At 36.8% G+C, this 20,838-nt stretch overlaps 1 protein-coding gene across 2 annotated transcripts in view; it reads right to left on the reverse strand.

Annotated features, from left to right (window-relative positions):
• The window catches only part of LOC124159667 (E3 ubiquitin-protein ligase SMURF1-like), a 76,522-nt gene continuing 55,684 nt past the window's right edge, over nucleotides 1-20,838 (reverse strand). For both annotated transcript variants that reach the window (XM_046535587.1, XM_046535578.1), the window contains exons 11-16: nucleotides 18,536-18,754; nucleotides 14,946-15,124; nucleotides 11,946-12,083; nucleotides 9,629-9,812; nucleotides 6,231-6,369; nucleotides 1-2,691 (exon numbers count right to left, since the gene is read on the reverse strand). In XM_046535587.1, the coding sequence (XP_046391543.1) occupies nucleotides 2,507-2,691; nucleotides 6,231-6,369; nucleotides 9,629-9,812; nucleotides 11,946-12,083; nucleotides 14,946-15,124; nucleotides 18,536-18,754 (1,044 nt within the window). In that variant the 3' untranslated portion in view covers nucleotides 1-2,506. The remainder of the gene's footprint in view (nucleotides 2,692-6,230; nucleotides 6,370-9,628; nucleotides 9,813-11,945; nucleotides 12,084-14,945; nucleotides 15,125-18,535; nucleotides 18,755-20,838) is intronic.

Consider the following 20,838-nt stretch of genomic DNA (forward strand, 5'->3'; position numbering starts at 1 on the left):
AAGTCTCAACAATTTATTTATACAAAATTATGTGTTACTCTGTACAAGCTACTTACAGCAAAATGTCCAACAATATGTCTCCATAATCAGTCACAAAGAGACAGGCCTGGGGATATTTAGCACATGAGCAAACGTAACTTCCATACGAGGGTTCAACCAAACACTTCCACAAATAATATCTCAACAAATCACTTTATGAAATGTCACAAGCATTACATCAGATTTCCAGAAGGGCATGAATCAAAAGGCACAGGGTTTTACTTGTATCAAAACAGAGACTTTACAAAATGAGTTTAGGGCATCACACTGAAATTCATTAAAAATTTCCAAAATATATATTAATAATAATTTGTATAGATATACCAATACTCTCATTTAGATTAACCTCTCTTGAAAATGTGAAAAATAAAGAATGCCAATCAATTTTTGTATCTGCGAGAGAGAAAAAATTCTAAGTCATTTGCTAAATAAATTACCAAAGTGAAATTTTCAAGGCAAGAATAATTAATCTACGGTATGAAAGGATTTCAAATTGGAATAAGCCTCATTAAGACACCAGGCAGTGCATTGACAACTTAAATACAATTCATGTAGACAATGAACTTATAATGCCTTGCTGAATTATTCTAATACCAGTATTGTATTCCTGTACACATTTCTGAATGCTTAATGGGTACATGGGAATGAGACGATTTTAATAAGGAATTCACTGTACCCTATTATGTTTTCATATAAAAAACTGAATAAGGTGGCCATTATATCAAAATCTAAATTTTTCCTGTCCACTAAGATTTTACCACTTGGAGCAGCACTCTATAAACATTTTTAAAATGTGATCAAATTGAATGTGACAACCCCAGCTTTTAGTGGTCAACCACTATTGTTGTCACTGATAGCATCTACCACCTGGGAATGTTCATAGAAATAAAATATGTAATATAACGGCAAAATGGACACCTATCATGTGACTAGTACTAAGGTCAGGGGTGATTAGGCATCATTGGGGGCCCTAAGCTGAAACTGGAGTGGCCAGACCACCCATGACTAAGGTGATCATGCAGGTTTACTTTGATATGAATTAAAAAAAAATACCTGTTGCAAGGCAACACTTGATTTTACTCTTGCATTATAAATAAATATTTAAGGGTAGAATAAAACCTGATAACGCAACACTAAGACCACCATACGATCAAAATGCTGCCTGAATAATTCTGAGCACTGCTACAATTAATAGACCATCAAAATTTGTAAATGGTGAAGTAAAAATAATTTCTACATAGAAATTCGTGCAGTACAAAGTATAAAATAATTTTAGATACCACTATTATTCTGCACATAAGGCACTTTTCTTCATACATACTAGTACAAATTATCATATTGCAGTTGATAATTACGTTTACTTCCTAAGAGACTTTGCTGGTATCATTATTTGGCCAAAGGCTATTGCATTCCATATCCCATTGAATTTGGTCCACTGAGGAGACTTCTTGTATGAATTTAAAGCTCAATTCAAATTGTGCAAAAGTTGTATTCAGAATGCATTTTTAAGTTGGCAATATATTCACAGTAACAAGTGATTATTTAATGTGCATTAAGTATGATGAATTTAACAACGGCAAATTCAATGTTATCATACCACCCAAGGAAACTCACCAATAACTATCTGTACAATTCCAAATACTTGGTACTTGAGGGCCATTTATCACACATTTCAATAGAAAATATTCAATAAATTGCCCTGTTAACCTCTGCAATACTTTCCTTTTTACGTAAAATTTAAGTATTGTCGATGATATGAATGGAGAATAAAATTAGAAGAAATAGGAAGCAAAAACCACAGGTTCCTGCAACAATCACAGTTAGATTAATATTTTCTCATGGTAGTCTTTGCATTCCAAAAACCCAGATCTGCAGCTGTCCTGCATTTACATCAATACATGCTACTCACATAAAATATATGAATAATAAACTTAGAAATAAGTATCTAGAAAACTAAAAAGTCATACTCTTTATAAATAAAATATTTACACTTTTAATATTTACAAGGTTACTTCCTGGAGGAAATATTTTTCACAAAACTCCATTTCTCTCAGATGGAAGAAGAAAGAAATAAAATTATTTTATTCCTAAAGAAAGCAACCCAAGTTTTAGTCAGTCAGTAAAACCTGACAGTATATTGATTTACAGAAAAGAAATCCTTGAATACTTTCACAAATTGCACATACCGCATATAAATTGCCTAAATTATTTGAATTTGTTTCGCCAGTATGTTGTGAAACATAGATAAGTGTCTATTTGGCAGTGTTTTACCATGCATAAAATGTTAAACATGGTTTGAATTTTCATTAGCCAGCAGAGCAGTTTTTGACTAAATAACAACTGATATGGTTGGGTAGGTGAACAACACCTCTCACATTTAGTCATGGTCCAACTGATGATGCATCAGCATAAAAATAACAATAAGACACTTTATAACAGAAATCCAAAAAGGTTTCTGAACCCAGGCTCATTCAACAGCAAAACCACAAGTTTCTTCAACTGCTTGGGTGAGCTTCTCATACATACGCTGGTAAGTTGTATAAGGAGGCAGATCTATGCGGTTAAAACATGTATGTGCCTTTGGTAGATTTTCAGCTGGAGAGTCAACCACATGGATTGTGAAAAGGCGTGGACCAGCAGCCCCAGTGGATCCTAAGTAAAAACAATGGAAAATTGAGTACAGGCGGTCCCCAACTTTCGCACACAATGCGTTCCTGAAAATGTGTGTGAAAGTCGAACCATGGAGTTCCATTCTAATTAGGGGTTACGTTCCAAAAGAGTGAAATATGTATGGTAAAACCTCATTTTATTTTTATTAATTTTATTTTTATTTTAATTAATTAATTAATTATTAATAATAAACTAATAACATTCCTCACAGTATGTAATTTCTTTTTAAAATACGCAGTAAAGTATAAATAGAAGTTTAAAAAAAACAAGAATTCCGTTGAGTGACGAAACTTCCTCACGGTGCTTAAGTTGACATTCTACCAATACATAATTAACTCTATGACTAAAAAAAAACATGCCAAGAAGCAAAACAAAATGCAACCCTGACTTGCAATGATGCCTTTAAATGTTTACGTCAAAATTCTTCTGTGGGTAACACCTCGTAGCAGCATATCTTGTGATCACGTATCTTTTCAAGAAAGACAAAAGACATATGGAATTCGGATGATATTTCGTCCCACATCATTGCTGCAAGTGTGAATGTCGTACATGATTTAAACAGCACTTAAACGAAAAATCACCATTGGAAAGAATCACTTTTATTTATTAATTGTATTTAAATATGTTTATAACAATATAATGTTTATAGTAAATGTCTAGTCAACATTTTTTTTTAATCTATGCAATGAAGGCTGAACTACAGCTTTCTTTTTCTCTTGATATAAAAGCCTATAGCAGGCAGTGTCTCTCTTGACAGCTCTTCGGACCTGTGAACTTCTCTCTGTGTTTGGAACACATTCCTCCATTGAGTTAAAAAATTTCTCAAGATGAGTGAATGCTTCACTCATTTTCTTCGCCGTCAAAGTTAGGGCAAGCTGACTCTGACCATCTTCTGGTTGTTCATTATCATCATCATCTTTTTCTTTTCCCTCCTCTGCTTGAATGGTGATAACGTCTTCATTTGACATTGTCTGTACAGGAGAATCAATCAATTCATCTACGTCTTCCGCGTTTACGTCTAGGCCCAGTTGAATCATTAGCTCAACAACTTCCTCCATGGCCACTTCAGGTGTCTTGTTGAAGCCATTGAAATTTGGTGCAGACTCAGACCATAACTTATTCCAGCAGCCTATCACAGTAGATTCCTTGATTTCTGCCCTAGTTTCGTTAATATTATTGATTGCGTTCCAGATGTTATAACCATTCCAGAATTGGCCATGATGGTTCTCCTCATGTAGTACCACTTGAAAGTGGCCATAACTGTTTAATCCATGGGCTGGATTTTGCTCGTGGTGTTTGGAGGCAGGAACATTATTTTAATTTCAGGGTAGAGATCTTGCAATGATTTCGGATGTCCCGGAGCATTATCCAAAATTAGCAGTACTTTGAAAGGGAAACCATTTTTTTGACAATACTGCCCGACTGTACAAAATAACTGGTAAACCAATCTTGAAAAATTGTTCCGGTCACCCATGCATTTGAATTCGACTTCCAAATTACTGGCAGCAATCCCTTGTTCTTCCCCTTCAGTGCTCTTGGGGTTTCAGAGTGATAGACAACCATCGGCTTTAACTTCATGTCTCCTGATGCATTGCCTCCTAGAAGCAATGTGAACCTGACCTTGGATGCCTTATGCCTGGGAGCAACTTTTTCTTCTTTCGCCAAATATGTTCTATCAGGCATTTTCTTCCAAAATAATCCTGTTTCATCAACATTAAATATTTGATGGGCAGAATAGCCTTCTTCTTTGACAATTTCAGAAAAAATTTTAACAAATTCTGTTGCTGCTTCTTTATTAGCACTTGCAGATTCACCTGTGAATTTCACATTATGCAAACATGCCCTTTTCTTGAAGCGGTCGAACCACCCTTTCCTCGCCTGAAATTCAGGTGTATCAGCATCATCTTCTCTCAATTGTTGCTTCCAATCTTCATACAGACTGCGAGTCTTTGCTTGAATAACTGCAAGACTAAAAGGAACATTTTTTTGATGTTGATCTTCAATCCAAACTGTCAGCGATTTTTCCATCTCTTCCATCAATACACCTCGCCGCCTGCCAACAATAGCCGACGAAATGTTCCCAGCATTTCTTACATGGTCTCTAATTTTGTCTTTCTCCTTCACAATCGAGCACACTGTAGAATGGCTTATTTGCAAAGAACGTCAGATGGCAACAAATGATTCCCCACTTTCGGCAGGTGTAATAATTTTCAAAGTTTGCTCGATAGCGTTCAGTTTATGCGACCTCTGCTTATTTGCACTGATGTCTATCCCCTCAGTCTTATGTTTTTCACTCCTTTTTTATTACTACAAATGAAGAAATTGAGCAGGCACAAAAAAATCGCCTTGAGTAAAGTCAACACTCCCCACGCTCGTATTATCCACATATACTACTTTATGAAACAGTTGAATGTTGAGATGCACAGTAAACATCGCAGGACTTCAAAAAATTACTTATAGACAAACGTTCGAAAGTCCGAATTTACGGTACGAAAGTCAAGTACAAGGTGTCAATTTGGAACGTACGAAAGTGCGAATTGTACGAAAGTCGAGAACCGCCTGTACATATTAATTGCCAGATGGGAAACATGTTAAGTACTCAGTACATTGAAGACAATAGTCCAGGAATTCAAGTCATATAAACTATCTGCTCTTATTTGTAACAGAAAATTGTGTAACCTTGTGCAGATGAAGTCATATCCCATTGCTACTCAGTGGAGCGTTTATCAATAGTGGAGTATTGGAATGAAATATACTGGCATTTGGAAACACAATCAATCAGATACTTATCATAATACAATATTTGGCTGTAAGTGGGCTGCACAAATACTAACAGCAGCATAGCAATACAACAGTTTTCACACATACTTCGAAGAATTTCAGCATAATTGGAATTATAAAACTTGTAATATTCCACAAATTTTTAGTACGACCAACTGGTTTCAGCATTTACTGGGACCCTTGGGGCATTGTTACTCCCAACAGTATCCTAACATTTTTTAAAAAGCCTTATTGAGGAAATTTTAAAAAAATGCAGTCAATCTAAAAATAATTTTCAGAAAAATTCCTAAAATAAGTTGCATTATGCTGAAAACCTTACTAAAGGGTGCTTAAATTTTTCTTTAAGCTCATGTCAAAAAAGACCCCACAGGTAGGAAGGGTAAAATAAGTTATTGTCTAATCTAAATCAATGCTAATGCACAAAATTTTTCATTAGTTGAATTAATATAATATTCACACCGGCTAAAAGTCTCTATTTATCGATTGACCCAAGAAGAATTCTTCCCTGGATTATTTTCACATAGTAAATAATTACCAATGGCTGAGCATACATAATTGATCACAAATTTAACTTCATATGATGGCATTTTCGAAGTGAAGATTATTGTTACCACAGTCCAGTATTTTGAGACAAACTGAATATGCTACCAGTGTTCCCAAAACTTGAATAAATACCAGACTTATCATTTTCATCACTTAGATTAGAGGAGAAATCATGGGACTATTGATGAGAATTTTACCTTGAAGTGCCTTGAATCCTTGAAGAGGTACTCGGGAACTCCCAGTCACAAATTGAAGCAATTTCGCCCTCATCTCTTCACTATATGATTCCACTATCTGCCAGAACCATTTTACAACTGGAGTTTCTGATGTGCAGTGCTAAAAGAAATTCAAGTTAAATGTAACATAAAAAAGAAACATAACTATCATTTCAAACCCAAAATTGTTTCACTTTTCTCCTGAACTTGTTTTAAAACTGATTTAAATTTCACTATAGATTAAAATAGCACTTAATTCCAAGTCTTCAGAACCAAGTCAAGAATAAGACACACTCAAAGACATCTAAGGTAACTAGACATTCTCCTCATAGAGCGTTGGATAGAGAACTATCAACTGAAATACCTCATTAGATAAAATTACAAATGGTGTAAGATGGTTATAGAAAAGTAGTATCAGAATATCTTTCAACTGAGCAATTGACTGTACCAAAGATAAACAACTAGAAGTACGTGCATCATAATTACTGCTGGCAATAAATCACAGACTACCTTACACAATAATAGGGAATCTTATCTCAACCTCAAATGAGTCATTAACAAAAAGTACATTGAATGATTATATGGTGGAACCAAGATCTATCGTTCATGCATTTATCGCTCGCCATTCCTGGTCCCAAATAAAGTTCCATACAGATGATGAAAGTTTTTTATGCATCTATCATTCCCCCAAAGTATAATTTTCCCGCATTTATTATTTGCAGATCACAGTCCCTAAGGATTATTTTCCCCGATTGTAAGAGGTGGCTGTCGTCTTCCTTGCCTCATTTTCCATCCAAACTCAGCGATAACTCCTTTCCTTTTTGGCTCGACAGGAAGTGCTTACATGGCCACGTAAGGTAAGACATCTTTCTTAAGAACGTGATCCTTCTATGCACCCGAGAGAATGACAGAAAAACGCTTACCAGAGGGATGCTGGGCAGTCGACGTGTGTATTCAAGTGAAGGTAGAATAAAGTGTGATTTCTCCGATGTGTGACTTTCCTTATACTCCTGCGGATGACGAGGACGAGAGCGCCCGGCAACTTGCAACTTGGTGTCAGAAGTGGGATTCGTCCATCTAACTGTAGCAGACCGGAGGACGGAATATTGTCGCAGAATAAGGAGATAAGATCATTATGGCGGGACAAGTTTGTGTTGGCAGAAAAGAGGTTGAGCTGCAGCAAGTGATAGAGGACATCCATGAGAGGCAACGTGAGTTAGCCTGTGAAAATCAATCCCTAAAATCCCGATTGGTTGAACGCGATAGTGCCCTTAATCCCAGTTTAGGCCCCAACAGTAGGAAGTTCTCGTTATTATCGTCTGTTGCAGTGTTTGCAGGTGGCCCATCCGAGAATGTGTTTGCATTTTTGAGTGTTTAGACGAAATAGCGGAAATTAGTGGATGGGCCGATGCGGATAAGTTACAGGTTGCAAAATTGCGTGTGTCGGGTGGAGCAGCAGAATTCATCCGCTGGAAGCAGGAGTACCATGATGCCGCCTCTTATGAAGACTTTAAGTAAGTGATTACTGAAAGGTATAAGCGGAAACACGATGCTCGGTTCTATCGGGAGCTTGTCTCACTGATGAAATGGGGCCCAACGGAGGAAATAGAGGCTTTTGCTGATTGGATAAGAAATACTAACGTGAACACTTATGAGAAAAATCGATCCCAGGAGTTTTTTTGAGGCCACCCTATTTGAAGCCAAACAAAGGGCATTGAACGCGTTCATGAATGGACTTTCCGGTGAGGTAGAGCACAGATGCTGCCATAATGTGCCGAAGACCCTCGACGAAGCTGTGAGAAGTGCCTTGTAGGCTGAGGCGATTGAAGCAAAAGTATCATCGCGGGCCAACCCCCCCCCCCCTCCCGAAGATTTTCCCCACACCAAATGAGAGGAGGTGCTTAAATTTAACCAATCTGGGCATTTTGCACGGGAATGCAGACTGCCGTGAAAGGATCGGTGTTACGCTTGTGGCCAGATGGGACACATCGTTCATGAATGCCAACGTCGTGGAAGATCTGGGCCTGATTTAAACAGCAATGGCACCGGTATGGCTGCGGGCACCGGGTGCCTCTAAAGGTGACAATTCCTGTGACAGACTGTAATGCGGTGGAGAGTGACTTAAGGGTGAAGGGTGTCATAGAGGGACGCGAGTGTGCATTTTTGATCGACACAGGGGTGCAAGTATCTTTAATATCAAGTGAAATAAGTGGTCATTATGGGCTCTCAAGGCCGGGGTGCCACCTGGGAGGAATCACGGGAAGGGCTTTAAAAATTTCCACGGCTGAAATTGTATTGCAATACTCCTACGAGAGCTTTTAAAAAGAAATTGCACGTTAGTAGGACAAACATCGTAGCGCAACGGCGTATGCGAAGAGAGGATCGGAACTCTTTCTACTCCCTCTTATGGGACTTCACTAAAGCATTGATTGAAAATTTCTGATTCAGATTCAATTTCTTTGATGAATTTGGATCCGAAGTACATTAAGGTGAAGGGATACTTGGATCTGAAGTATCCGATCGGACTGTCCCTAGTAAGCATCATAAGGTTAAGGCTACAAGTGAATACCTACTAATCTCCGATCGCCATACATATCATGTAAATTTAGCTAAACAATGCCACGTGAATTATTAGTATTGAAAAAGGAAAATTTGATTTCTGCCAAAAGTTCATGCTTTAGTCGACAACATTAGGATAAAAATGCGTTAGGATAAAAAAATGCCGAAAAGGTTTTTTTTCTTTGATAAAAATGCGTTAGGATAAAAAAATGTCGAAAAGGTTTTTTTTCTTTGGCTCCGATGCTCAAAATAGGGGTGCACCTCTCACACCTGTGCACCTCTCACACCTGTGCGCCTCTTACACACGCTTATATGGTATTTACAATTACTTCACTTGACCACAATTTTTACAACAGACAGAAATCCAGTGTAAAAGCCGAGACGGTCAGCAAACATTTTTAGCAAGGTGGCATGTTCCCTTGAGGTATTTGAAAGAGATATTAGTCTAATCAAGTACATACAAATATGCCTAAAGTGTTTCCATAAAATTCAAGTATTCCTTCAAAAAGCTATATTACTGTATGAATCCTTTACTGATTATCATAATCACTCGCCCAAATCCAGCTATTCTTGCTCCATAAGCAATCTTGTCAAACATTCCCGCATTCATTGTTTTTTTCGTCCCTCCCCGAGATTGATGTTTCACTGTATTTCTACAATGTAGCACCCTAACAGTAATTTTTTAATTTAATCACCTAGAAGATTGGATAGACGGCTGTTGATTGTGATAAGCTGAACTAATACATGTCAAAGAGTTATAATTTGTAGGCCTAGAATGAAATTTAAATGGTAAAAATTACTATTTAGCATGGTGAACTCACCTTCAACCTAGTGTTCAGCTTCCAATCCGATATATCAATTGAACCTAAGCCACCAATAACTAATTCAAGCTCCTTTTCATCAAATGGTCTTAAAAGTTGAGTTGGAACAAGTTCTCCAAACCCCTTTTGGAGAGCCAAGAACTGCTGCTCAATACCCCGCATAAAACGATAGTTAACATACAGCCTGCAAAGAAAATAGAAAATGAAGGAGGTACACAATAAAATGATTAAATGCAAAATCGATATGATAGGAAAATTACCCTATTAATTGCCATTAAAAAGCAGTCATAATTCCCTAGTTAAGGCTCTTTTAGCTCAGATGGCTAATTAATGCATAGCTTCATTTAGCCAGCTAAGCTAAAAATGCCCCTTTGGGGCTATGACTGTTGAGAAATTTTCACTGAAGGTTACTCTCTCTAAACTGGAACAGTAAAACAATAATAAAAGCAATTATAGCAAAAAAATTAATAATATGAAAACCACCAAGGTTTTTTTTGAAGACATATCACAGAGCATTTAAAATTTTGATAAGACACAAAACAACAAGTACAGTCACAGTAAAAAAAATTTTTGAGATGTGAAAGGGGAACTTCTCTCTCATAGGAGGTGACAACACTGCAACCACTCAATTTGTGCTTAGGGCAGTCCACCAGGGCAATAAAAATCCTTCTCTGGACAAAGAAGGGACTTTCTTCATGTAATGTAATATATGTAACTGTAAAATAATAAGCCTACTTGTATTCCTTTCATGTTTCAATTACCATGGCTTCATAAGGCTTTCAAAACATGAGCATGGAATTGGCTGGTTATGATCTAATTTTAATTATTAATTTATGGAATTATTTGAAACTTTCTTCCTTTTGGCATTGTATAAGTGCTAAAACTCATACAAAATTGTAACTTCTACTCATGCAACCCCATTTAAACCGTTAACATAGTGCCTAAAAATCTGCTTTATGTCAATAAAATAGTACAAATGTTTTTTTTATTTATAAAACTAACACACAACTTCCTGCAGGTACCCGCAGTTAAGTGTGAGATGGTAGAATTGTGGCAACAAGTAGAGCTTTCAAACATGATGCCCTCAGTACATGCCCCAGATGTTCATTTTTTTTGCCAGATCTAACAAACCAGGACTAGAAATACAGTACAGCGTTTGGCTACTTTTTTATCAACACAAATTGTTAAACTTTGCAAAACTTGCAGCCCATTTTCCAAACAAAATTTTGAAACTTGGTGAACACCATAAAAAAATATGCCATCAAAATAGGCGTAGTATGGAACACAGTCTGCCCTTTTCAGTCACACCCAAAAAAATTTGCCAAACCCTTTCAATGTTATAGGTGCAATTTTATTTCTATTGAATTCATGTATTCTGTCAGGACATTTCCCAGGTTCCAACAATTTGACAGGCAACAAAATGGCCCTTCAATTTTTTTTTTTTTTAACTACTGATTGTGCTAGCATTTGAATAATAATCTTAGCAAAAGTTCTAAAAGAAGATTTTAATGGATTTTGAAAAAATCAACGATGTAATCCTGATACCATATGGCAAATTTTGCATAGCTTAACAATTTGAACTAGGGAAAAGGTAGCCAAATGATGCACGTTAGTTCTGGTCCTAGTATTTTGTATTGTTTGTCCAAAAAAAAATTGTCCAAATGTTTCATGTGGTGTCTAGAGCAGGGGTCTCCAATTTACTAGGCCACAAGGGCCAGATTCCAAGTTCCGAATCACTCCGCGGGCTGGATAGCAAATTTGCCGATGACTGAAGTATCCGATACCAACCTCTAATGAAGTATCTGGTGGCGTATTTCTTATTTACGAACAGTTGAAGGTGACTTTAACGTGCAGTACAGCGCTGCAATGCTTCTAGCGGCAGCTTCTCACAGAGTTAAATGAGCGAGAATCGTGCGCTACTTGAAACGAGTGAGCGGGCTGGATGAAAGCCCTCCGCGGGCCATATTTTGGAGACCCCTGGTCTAGAGAATGGTTTCTGCCATCACACAACAATTTGATGACTCTTACCAACCCTGGAGGATAACAGATCCACGATCATGTCACTGCGCATCATGTGACACACAGTCACAAAAGCTCAGCATTTGGAAATGAGTGCCAATAATTGTTTTGTGAACTTTCATTAGCAGAATTTAAAAAACAAAACAAAATACTGACAAGGTCCACCAAAACCTGTTATGTTCATGGTTAAAAACTACAAGGTTCATTATTCTCGTATAATAAAATTAACTACTTGATAAATTTAATTATTGGCCACATTTTATTTCCATTAGAGGATAAGCTTCATAAGGCTACTTACCTAACATATTCCTTTTTGTTTTCCTCAGTCACTGAAATCTCTCTCCCGCCAGCTTTTAACTCATGAACTTTAATAACTCCAAAGCTATTATGCTCAACAGAGAAAGTTGTATCTATGACTCCAGTAATATTATTTTCTCTGTAATTTTAAATAAAAGCAAAACAATGATTAAAAATGTATCAACACATTATTATCTTATCCTAATAACCACAACAAAAATTGATTTCTGTCAGCAATGCTACATATCTAATCACAATGGTTTGCAGCAAAATCTACTTTGCAATTTTTGGAAATTAATTTGATGCACCCAATTTTTTCCTGTCCTCGAATTTTTTTTTAAGAAATGAATTATCTATGAATTGTAAGTATCCCATAGAAGTATAGGGTATAGACACTATCTAGAGTTAAAATATCAATGATATAGATAGAGGTCCGTGAATTTTGAGATATTGTGAAAGAACGCGAAATAACACGAAATAACGCGAAATCGGTAAATAAAAACAAAATTTCCCATTCTCAGGTGGATTAGCGAAAAAATCACATCTAATGAGTCATAATCTATCAAAGACTTAGCCTTCATTGTTTAATGCTGCCAACGTTCATTTGCTCTATCTCATTACGATGCCAAGGTCAATTGGCTCGTTTCGTCTCGCACATAATGCATCCGCGTAATATCGCGCACTGTAGTGATTTCTCCGCCAGAATTTGCCGTTAAATTTATCACAGCCTCTCTCTTCGATTCCCATGTATCAATCCTGAAATATTTAGAATGAGGCGCTTTCTCACCTGAAGAATTAGATATTAAGAATTAAAAATGTGCGGAAAGAAATTTAACGTGGCCCTGGAAGAGCGGAAATACAAGCTCACGCGCCTGGTACGTGTCAATGCCGAGCAGTAATTCTTATTGCAGGAAAACCTTGAATGTGGCTCTAATGTAACAATTTCGTTGACTTAAACACGGCCGCTGGCTGGGACCGGGCCACCATTCACGGCACGGCCCTCAGCGTGACAGAGAGTCGTCTCGTCTGAAAACAGCATGAATTTCACGGCGTCGTGACGTGAACGGTGGCCGGCGAAAAGTCGTTTCGTCAAAAAGCGGCCTCAATGTAGCACTGCCTGTATTTCACGCCGTAGATGGCGCACCGCGCGGGTCAGATTGGGTCGGCGGGTGACCACAGCGGCCGTCAACGGCAGCATGCTGTCAGCTGCGCGTTTCGATTCGTTTAAAGACATCCATAGACACGTATGGTTATTTGAAAGCACAAAGCACTAGCAGTTGAGGGAAGGAAAGGAAGGAATAGAAAGTTTAGGAGGAGAGGGGGTTCTCCTTATTAGCAGATGGATCATCGGATATTCGGCTCATTCTAGATAGAAAGCGTCTCATTCTAGATGTTTCAGGATCGATAAATGGGAAATAATTTTTCAAGTTTCTTTGTATCCGATTATGTTTTGTTAAGTGTGCTTCTTTCACTGCCTTTCCTGACCGATTGGCAACAGCTGTAATCAAAACTAAGCGATTTTGTTGTATTTAGCTGCTGCCCTACCTTCCCTCAACACCTGGGTGAGGGTTATCGAAAGGGAACCCGCGACATTAAACATTTCGGCCAATTTATAAGTTATACAGTAATATAGTTATACCGTAGCCATGTGGCACTCAGTTTGAAAACACCATCGTGATAGGTTGTGTTTTGCGGTTGGACTGTTTTTTTATCGTAGTTCCAGCTATAAATATCGAACAAAGGATAGGAATTTAAAAATGCCAAAAGCTAGTGATACTGTTCATACCAGGGCAAGTGAATTCAGCTGAGAAGGATTTTAAGTGAAAGACAGAGTATTACTATGCAAAGTTTGGGATAAAATATTTTAATTTGAAAGATGTGACACTTTGTTAAAGCACATCAGTAGTGATACACGTAAACGTTTGAAAGAAAGGGGACCTGCAAAACGACAGCTATCATTTGAACACACAGTCACTCAGTCAAAGAAAGCAAAGGAGGAGCTTGTTGTTGCTACTACAGAAGCATTTTTAAAGGGTTTATTTAGTGTAGAGAAACTTGACAATCCAAAAATTCTGGAATGGCTCTCGAAGTATACACGTATGAGGTAGTGGGAATTTGCTGTTTGCGGATCGTATTATACTACATATTATATTACATATTTGAACCATTGATATACCTTGAACCAATGTAATTAAACCATTTCTTTCATTTAGTTTTATCCGAATTTTTTTACAATCCAAATTATGTTAAATGTTATATAAAATGCTTAATAAAATGCTTAATGAAATTATAAGTATTCATGAAACATGTACCATAAAATAATAAACGCCAATAAATGTGGGAAGATTGTAGCATAATAATAACACCGCCATGATTTTCTATAACACCGAAATCACATGGTTTTAAAACGAATTTTAGCAAAAAATAAAACCACTTTCACGGACCTCTAGATATCAATGTTGAATATGCACTGGTCACAACAATCACTCTTTAAAAAAGTGAACATTTGGAGTGTATTCCAAAATGTATAGAGAAGTGAAAGTTACAAGAAGAAATAAGATTATAAATAAACTCAAACTAAACTGAATGAATGAGTCCAAAGAGAGGAATTCCAAATGCCACTTAAAATTTGCGGGAAAATTATCATAAAGGAAAAGAGTCCCCAACTTCAAGTGCCACTCTTTGCCCATCCCTAGTCAGGTTAACACCTGTTCTCCTTCCCATTCATAATTACATAAGACAATCATAAAACCAGTTTCCGAGATATTTTTCTTCCATTTTTAATGGGCAATTAAATTTCCATTCTTCGGACTTATTCACTCAGCAGAGGATATCCAAAAAAAGATATGTCTCCTCATCACCAACTCTTAGTTTACACACTTTGATTTTACACAATACCCATATTATGATCCCTCCAATTGAGTAACATCCAGGTTTTATAGCATTTAATTATAACACTACCAATGGATAAAAAAGATAAAGTAGTCACTCAGAAACTTACAGCATCCACGTCAGACTCCGATGTAATTCAGGGTCAACACCCTCAATGTCTCCAAGATTAATAGGCTTGTTTAATATCATTTTGTAAAATGGTGTGGTGAACCCACCATCAATGTGATGACCATGAAAGACTGCTATACCCATCACTCGACCCACGAAGTGAAAATAGCTCAAATGCTCCTGAAATTTAGGTGACCAATTATTGACAATAGGACCTCAGATGAAAAGTTTCGAAGAGAATTAGTTTACGATAGATGTTAAAGGAAATACATACTACAAACATAATTTGTAAACTTAATGAAATTGGAACAAAAAAACACCATCGAGACTTACCCTTTTGACAGACCCATCTTGCCTAAAAGCATTAGAATCTGTTCACTTTATGTTTGTGGGTGAGCTGGTGCGGCTGAAGGAAGTGGGAGTGAGGGGAGGGAAAATTTCTCGACACATGACTTTCCCTTTGCTAATCAGCGTGCAGCATTCATGGTCTAGCACTTATAAAATTCAGTCGCTCTCAGACCTGCATTGCATTAACATCGTTAATCAGCTAGCAGTGTCGCCAAATCTCGCACGTTCTCTTGGTGCTCTTCTTCCATTCAAGCCCAACTTATTTCCTACTTTTCCTCATTCTTTCATTCCTATCCTTTTATCATATCCTTTTTGGATCAATTATTTCCATCTTTTCCATTACCTTCAGCATCAACTATATTCTCTCTCTATATTTACTTTTGGATAACTCATATTCTGAGTGTGCTAATTGAAGGTAATATGGAGAAGAAAGTAAACATGATGCTTTGCAGTAACATGAAGAAAATTGTGTTTAATGTGCTTCGCTACTTTCAGAAGGAGAAGGTTTTAGGACAACCAGGGAACAATTTTCTCTGGAGAAAGTCCAAGAAAGAGCAGGGGAAGCTTGAAAAAATAAATAGCTCGGGACAATATTATGGAGCCAATCATAAATACAGCTTACTGAAAGTAACTCCAAAAATGAAGACAATGATGGGAGTGAAGATGATGATGAAATAATGATGATATGTAAGCCACACAATGGTCAGTTACATAGTAAATGATTTGAAAAAATACCAGTCATGCTACTTCTTTTTCCACTCTTTCCGTATCCTCATCTTCATGAATTCCCTTGCACTCCCCAATCATTAAAATGTTTCGCCTAAGTTTGCCTAAGCTGTACTGCATTCAGCGGGGTAGCAGACAATGTCCTGGACTTCTGTGATGGGATTATCCTCAATCCTCTCCATATGAGTAGGTATACATTTTATATATTGTTTCGGTTCAGGTTCCAAAATAACATCCAATACTCACTTGTTTTCAGTGACAAAACAAGGACGGCTATGCACATCTGGCAATGTTGAGTTCACTCCAGCTCTCTCTTTCGGTACTATCCCCATCCCCGTCAACGAAGCTCTTCGAGTGTGTCCATGATCTCACAAAAGCTCACCCACAAAAACATAAATTGAATGATAATAATATCCTCTTGATTACCATTTTAAAATTAACATTTTCAGTTCTTGAATAAGCCACACATCCCTATGCTAGGAACATACCCCATGTTTTAATGCTTCCAAACAGAAAAACAGATGCATGCATTACATAAATGAGAAACATATGCTGGAAAGAATAATAAAATTCTGAGTAATTATCAACTTCCCAAAAAAAGTTTGAAATAGAAAATAATTCCAAATTCCAACTCCCTTTACCAATATTTGCCACGTAAGCAACTCATAACTACAAGAATCGGTGTCAGGAATATTGCTAATGGCATGCAATAACTTCCACTATGATCCTGGATTTATGGTCATGTCACATTGTATCATGCATCCCATTGCTTGGTTCTTGTTGAGTAGCACTATACTGATTCACATTTAGACTTCAGCTAAATCTTTTTAACCCTTTGCCTGATGAGTTTTTATGAAGATATTTTTGGAAAAAAAGCAGGTTTTTTTATTCCAGATAGTAAAAGTATTCATCATTACATAATGCAAAATAACAAATTACTTTTGTTTTCCCTTTTTTTAATGCTTTTATTGAATGTTTAAACAAATAATTATTCAAGCCATTTGAAAAGCTCCACACAGAATTTTAAATGTTTTTTGGAATAAAATTTAGCTTTTAATTTCAAATTTTTCAATTTGCTTATGTATTTTAAGCCACAGAGAACTGTTTTCTCATTTATTTCAATAGGAAAGATATCTAATAGTCCTTCTTAGTGTGGTAATCCCTAAAACATGGGATCAGAAGAGACCAACGTCACAATCTCGGCAATAAAATCTCGTTTCCTTCCGGATTTTTTTATTATTTCTGTCTTGTCTTGAGCAACACATGGCACATTGTCTTGCTGGATTTTGCTTCTTTTCTGTAGGCGAGATATATTCAGGGAAGTGCCGTCCCGTTAGCCTTAGAGGGCTGGGTTTCATCGACAGACGACCCCCTTTTGTGCAGAAAGTCTCATTGTGATATTTCTCTATCAGTTCCTACACCAATGTCATTCTGTATTCTAGATGTGTTTTGCTACCATTCTTCTTCTTATGGAGCACGTAGGAATTCCAAATTGCCTGATCAAGCAGATGGTAAAAAATATTTTTGTAGTACTTGCACCCATTAGTACTGGGTAATACGTCAGGTTTTGGTCCATCCTATCAACACCACCCATCACTCCATTATAGTCAACAACTACTACTGGTTTCATGTGCTCACCTTTCCTCCCGCTAACAGTAATTTTGGTCGTTGTATGGATTGAAGAGATCAAGGCTACATCTTTTTTATCCCTCCATTTCATGACACAAATTTTTCCGCGTTGATACCCCACAAAATCACCTTTTTTCAGCTTCTTATTTTTTAGTTCTGGTGGAATGCCTTTCCTAGAAGTCCACAGGGTTCCAAATACATCGGACTGGTTTCTAATGGGAATATATAATCAATTCTGGAGAATTGTAATAGTTATCCATGGCAACACAGTAACCCTTTCCTAGGAATGGCTTCATGAGTGAAAGGACAATCTGTGTTGACACAGGTAAATGGCTGTACTCCTCTGCGAATTTTGCTCCTTTTAAAGGAACAAAATTTGCAGAGGGTTAAGGTAGATTAATTCCCTACATTATCAATAATTATACAATCAAAACAAAAATGGCTCCTCAACCACTTTGTAACATCATAAGCAATACAAAAAAGTGAAAGTATGGATGAAATTGAAAATTATGGAGCTAGTTCTGATACCTTTGGATTTAATGTGAGCTTGATATTGTACACGATTTTCAAGCTATTGTGAGCATTCATAATACCAAGCTTTTATTGTAGATGTAATCTACAAAGCTTTTGTTCTCCAGAAGTTTCACAATAATACACTTTATTTTTAAATTAGTATTCTCTAGCTGGATACAGGGAAATAATAATTTCAAAATTCACTGATATGCATAGCAATTCCTGACCTAGAATTCACATTAACTTTGACCAGCTACATAAAAATTTAAATATACAGTTCCTCAGGCATTGTTTCAAAAATGTGACATTATTCAAATTCTCAGTAAATAAAATATTATAGAACAAAACACCAATAAGAAAATAAAAATCACTTACAGGATTAACACTGCTATCAGAATTTATTTGTAAAGTATAGTTGTCCTCCCGAGAATACTGAAATAGGCCATACTGCGGGTTCAGCATTTCATGTGACAGAAGATACAGCCATTCTCTTGCCACTCCACCATAGTCTAAACCCTCTTCACCTCGGAACTTCACCATCAATCGTTTCCTCATGTCCTTTGGCCTCATCTTCATTATTAATCGATATGATTCCTATTAAAGTAAACATTAATTACCATATGCAAAAACTGATAATTGTGTAAAAAAAAATTAAATGTACTACTGCCACAGGATTAGGTCTTTTGAGCAGTAAAGAGTAAGCCAATCGGTGACCTTAGATGCCGGCAGTATAAAGTGGGGTGAGCTACCAGAAGGACTCCATGTAAAACAAATATGGTGGCTTTTGTTTACATCAGGGGGATGGGTTGCCATCGATAAGTTTTAATTAATTTATAGAGAATGTGAGAAGATTTGGTCAATATTTTGGTAATAAATTCCTTACATTGTATAGTCAACTTTGTGTACTTCCATCACCTGCACCTGTCTGCTTTTACATTCTGATTAAATGTATACTGCAGATACCAACCTTTGGAATGGATTTATTACCTTTTATGATTATTTAACACATTTTTTAGCTTTAAGTACTTTGGTTGTTGATTTATCAATAAAATTAATATTCCTTGGAGTAGCGCAACATGAAAACCCCTTGAACTCGGATTTTCCTCTGTACACTGTCGCTTGTATTAATGCTCTCACTTCTAATGGAATGCATATTATAATTAGGTAGTCTCACCAATCAATTTTACACACTCAGTGGTATTGTCACCATCCTACTGACTGGAATGCACAAAACCTATAATATTTATACCTACTTAGCATCATTGTGCAACCAGCAGGGCTATCCTGATAAATGGGGCCATATGTATGGCCGGCCGTAAGTTTTGTATGGCCTGGCCCAAAATTACAGCCTACATCGATTCCACTTCCTAGGGGCCATGTGGTATGGCCCCGCCATAAATCATAATGCCCTTTCTGCTGATGTGTATGAAAATTATAATTGGTACTATATGTTTGATTTACTTTTTTAAACACTAGTCATTTTTTATATGGTAGTTTGTTCCAATGTTTAGAAAAAAATTAGTTATCTGGCCCAAAACTGAATTGGACTTATATGATTTTCTTTAAACACTCGTCTAGCAGCAGGCGATGGAAACATCGAAACAATTGAAGATAGAAAATCACGGACGAGAAGAAGCAGAAGAACCATTTGCTTCTTACAGTAATTAAAATATTCGTGACTCGTACATATCATGAATAGAGTGAGAACATGAAAACCCTTAGTAGCTCTAGCCCCCTTTCTTGCCTTTCAATTATGTCTCTATATTGTCTCATGGGTACAAAATATGCCTCCGAAACCCCTAGAAATCCAGCAAATGCACATAATCTAAAAATAAAATTGAAACTTTACGGTTCATTTATCAATTTAATACTAAGAGGCTTAAGTTGAGGTACGTAGCTGTGCAAAATTATAACCTCATAGAGATGGATGCAAATATCATCATCTTATGTGAACAGATTACATGTATCCCTTATCCTCCTCCTCTACACATGAAACTGACATCTTTTTTCTATACAAGAACCCTAGGCCCATTGATTCCACATACGCTCCCACCCAATATTAATGTTTTCTTTAAACATTTTTATTACTGTACGAAATATACTTCTACGAAATTTTAGCATAATAATGTCCGACAGTAACGTTATCTTTCCAATCTGGCTAAGGATGACAGCAAAGAGAGATAAAACTCGGTGGTAAATGACTTGGAGAAATACCTCACAAGAAATTCACTTCTTCACTGAGAATATGATTACAACTACAGTGAAACTGCGTTAAAGCGAGTACGGGCTATTGCAAGACCGCTGCCATTATGAGAGATTGCAGATGAACCATCAATTCACCCCATGATTAGCATGTAAATCCCTTTTTACGAGGCCCTTTTGATGTTGGCACTTGCCATAGCGAGAGTTTCCATTGCCGGTAAACCTTCGCCATGACTCCCAAATCTCTGTAATTGCAGGCGATCTTTTAGAAATGAAGTTAATGTGGAGTGCTCTCTTTCAAATTCATGTGATTAACTGGCATTCAATAAATATGGAGTTCATTTTCGTGAAAATATCGTGGCATTAATATATACGAATGCTTGATCTTTTGTTCCTTGGCCATTAACAGTCGACAGACACCTGCCCGTCCATGAGTAGAGGGCGATTGAAAGGTACCATGGCCTAAAAACGTGTAG

This window comes from Ischnura elegans, chromosome 1, assembly GCF_921293095.1.
Source record: "Ischnura elegans chromosome 1, ioIscEleg1.1, whole genome shotgun sequence".
Classification (NCBI taxonomy): domain Eukaryota; kingdom Metazoa; phylum Arthropoda; class Insecta; order Odonata; family Coenagrionidae; genus Ischnura; species Ischnura elegans.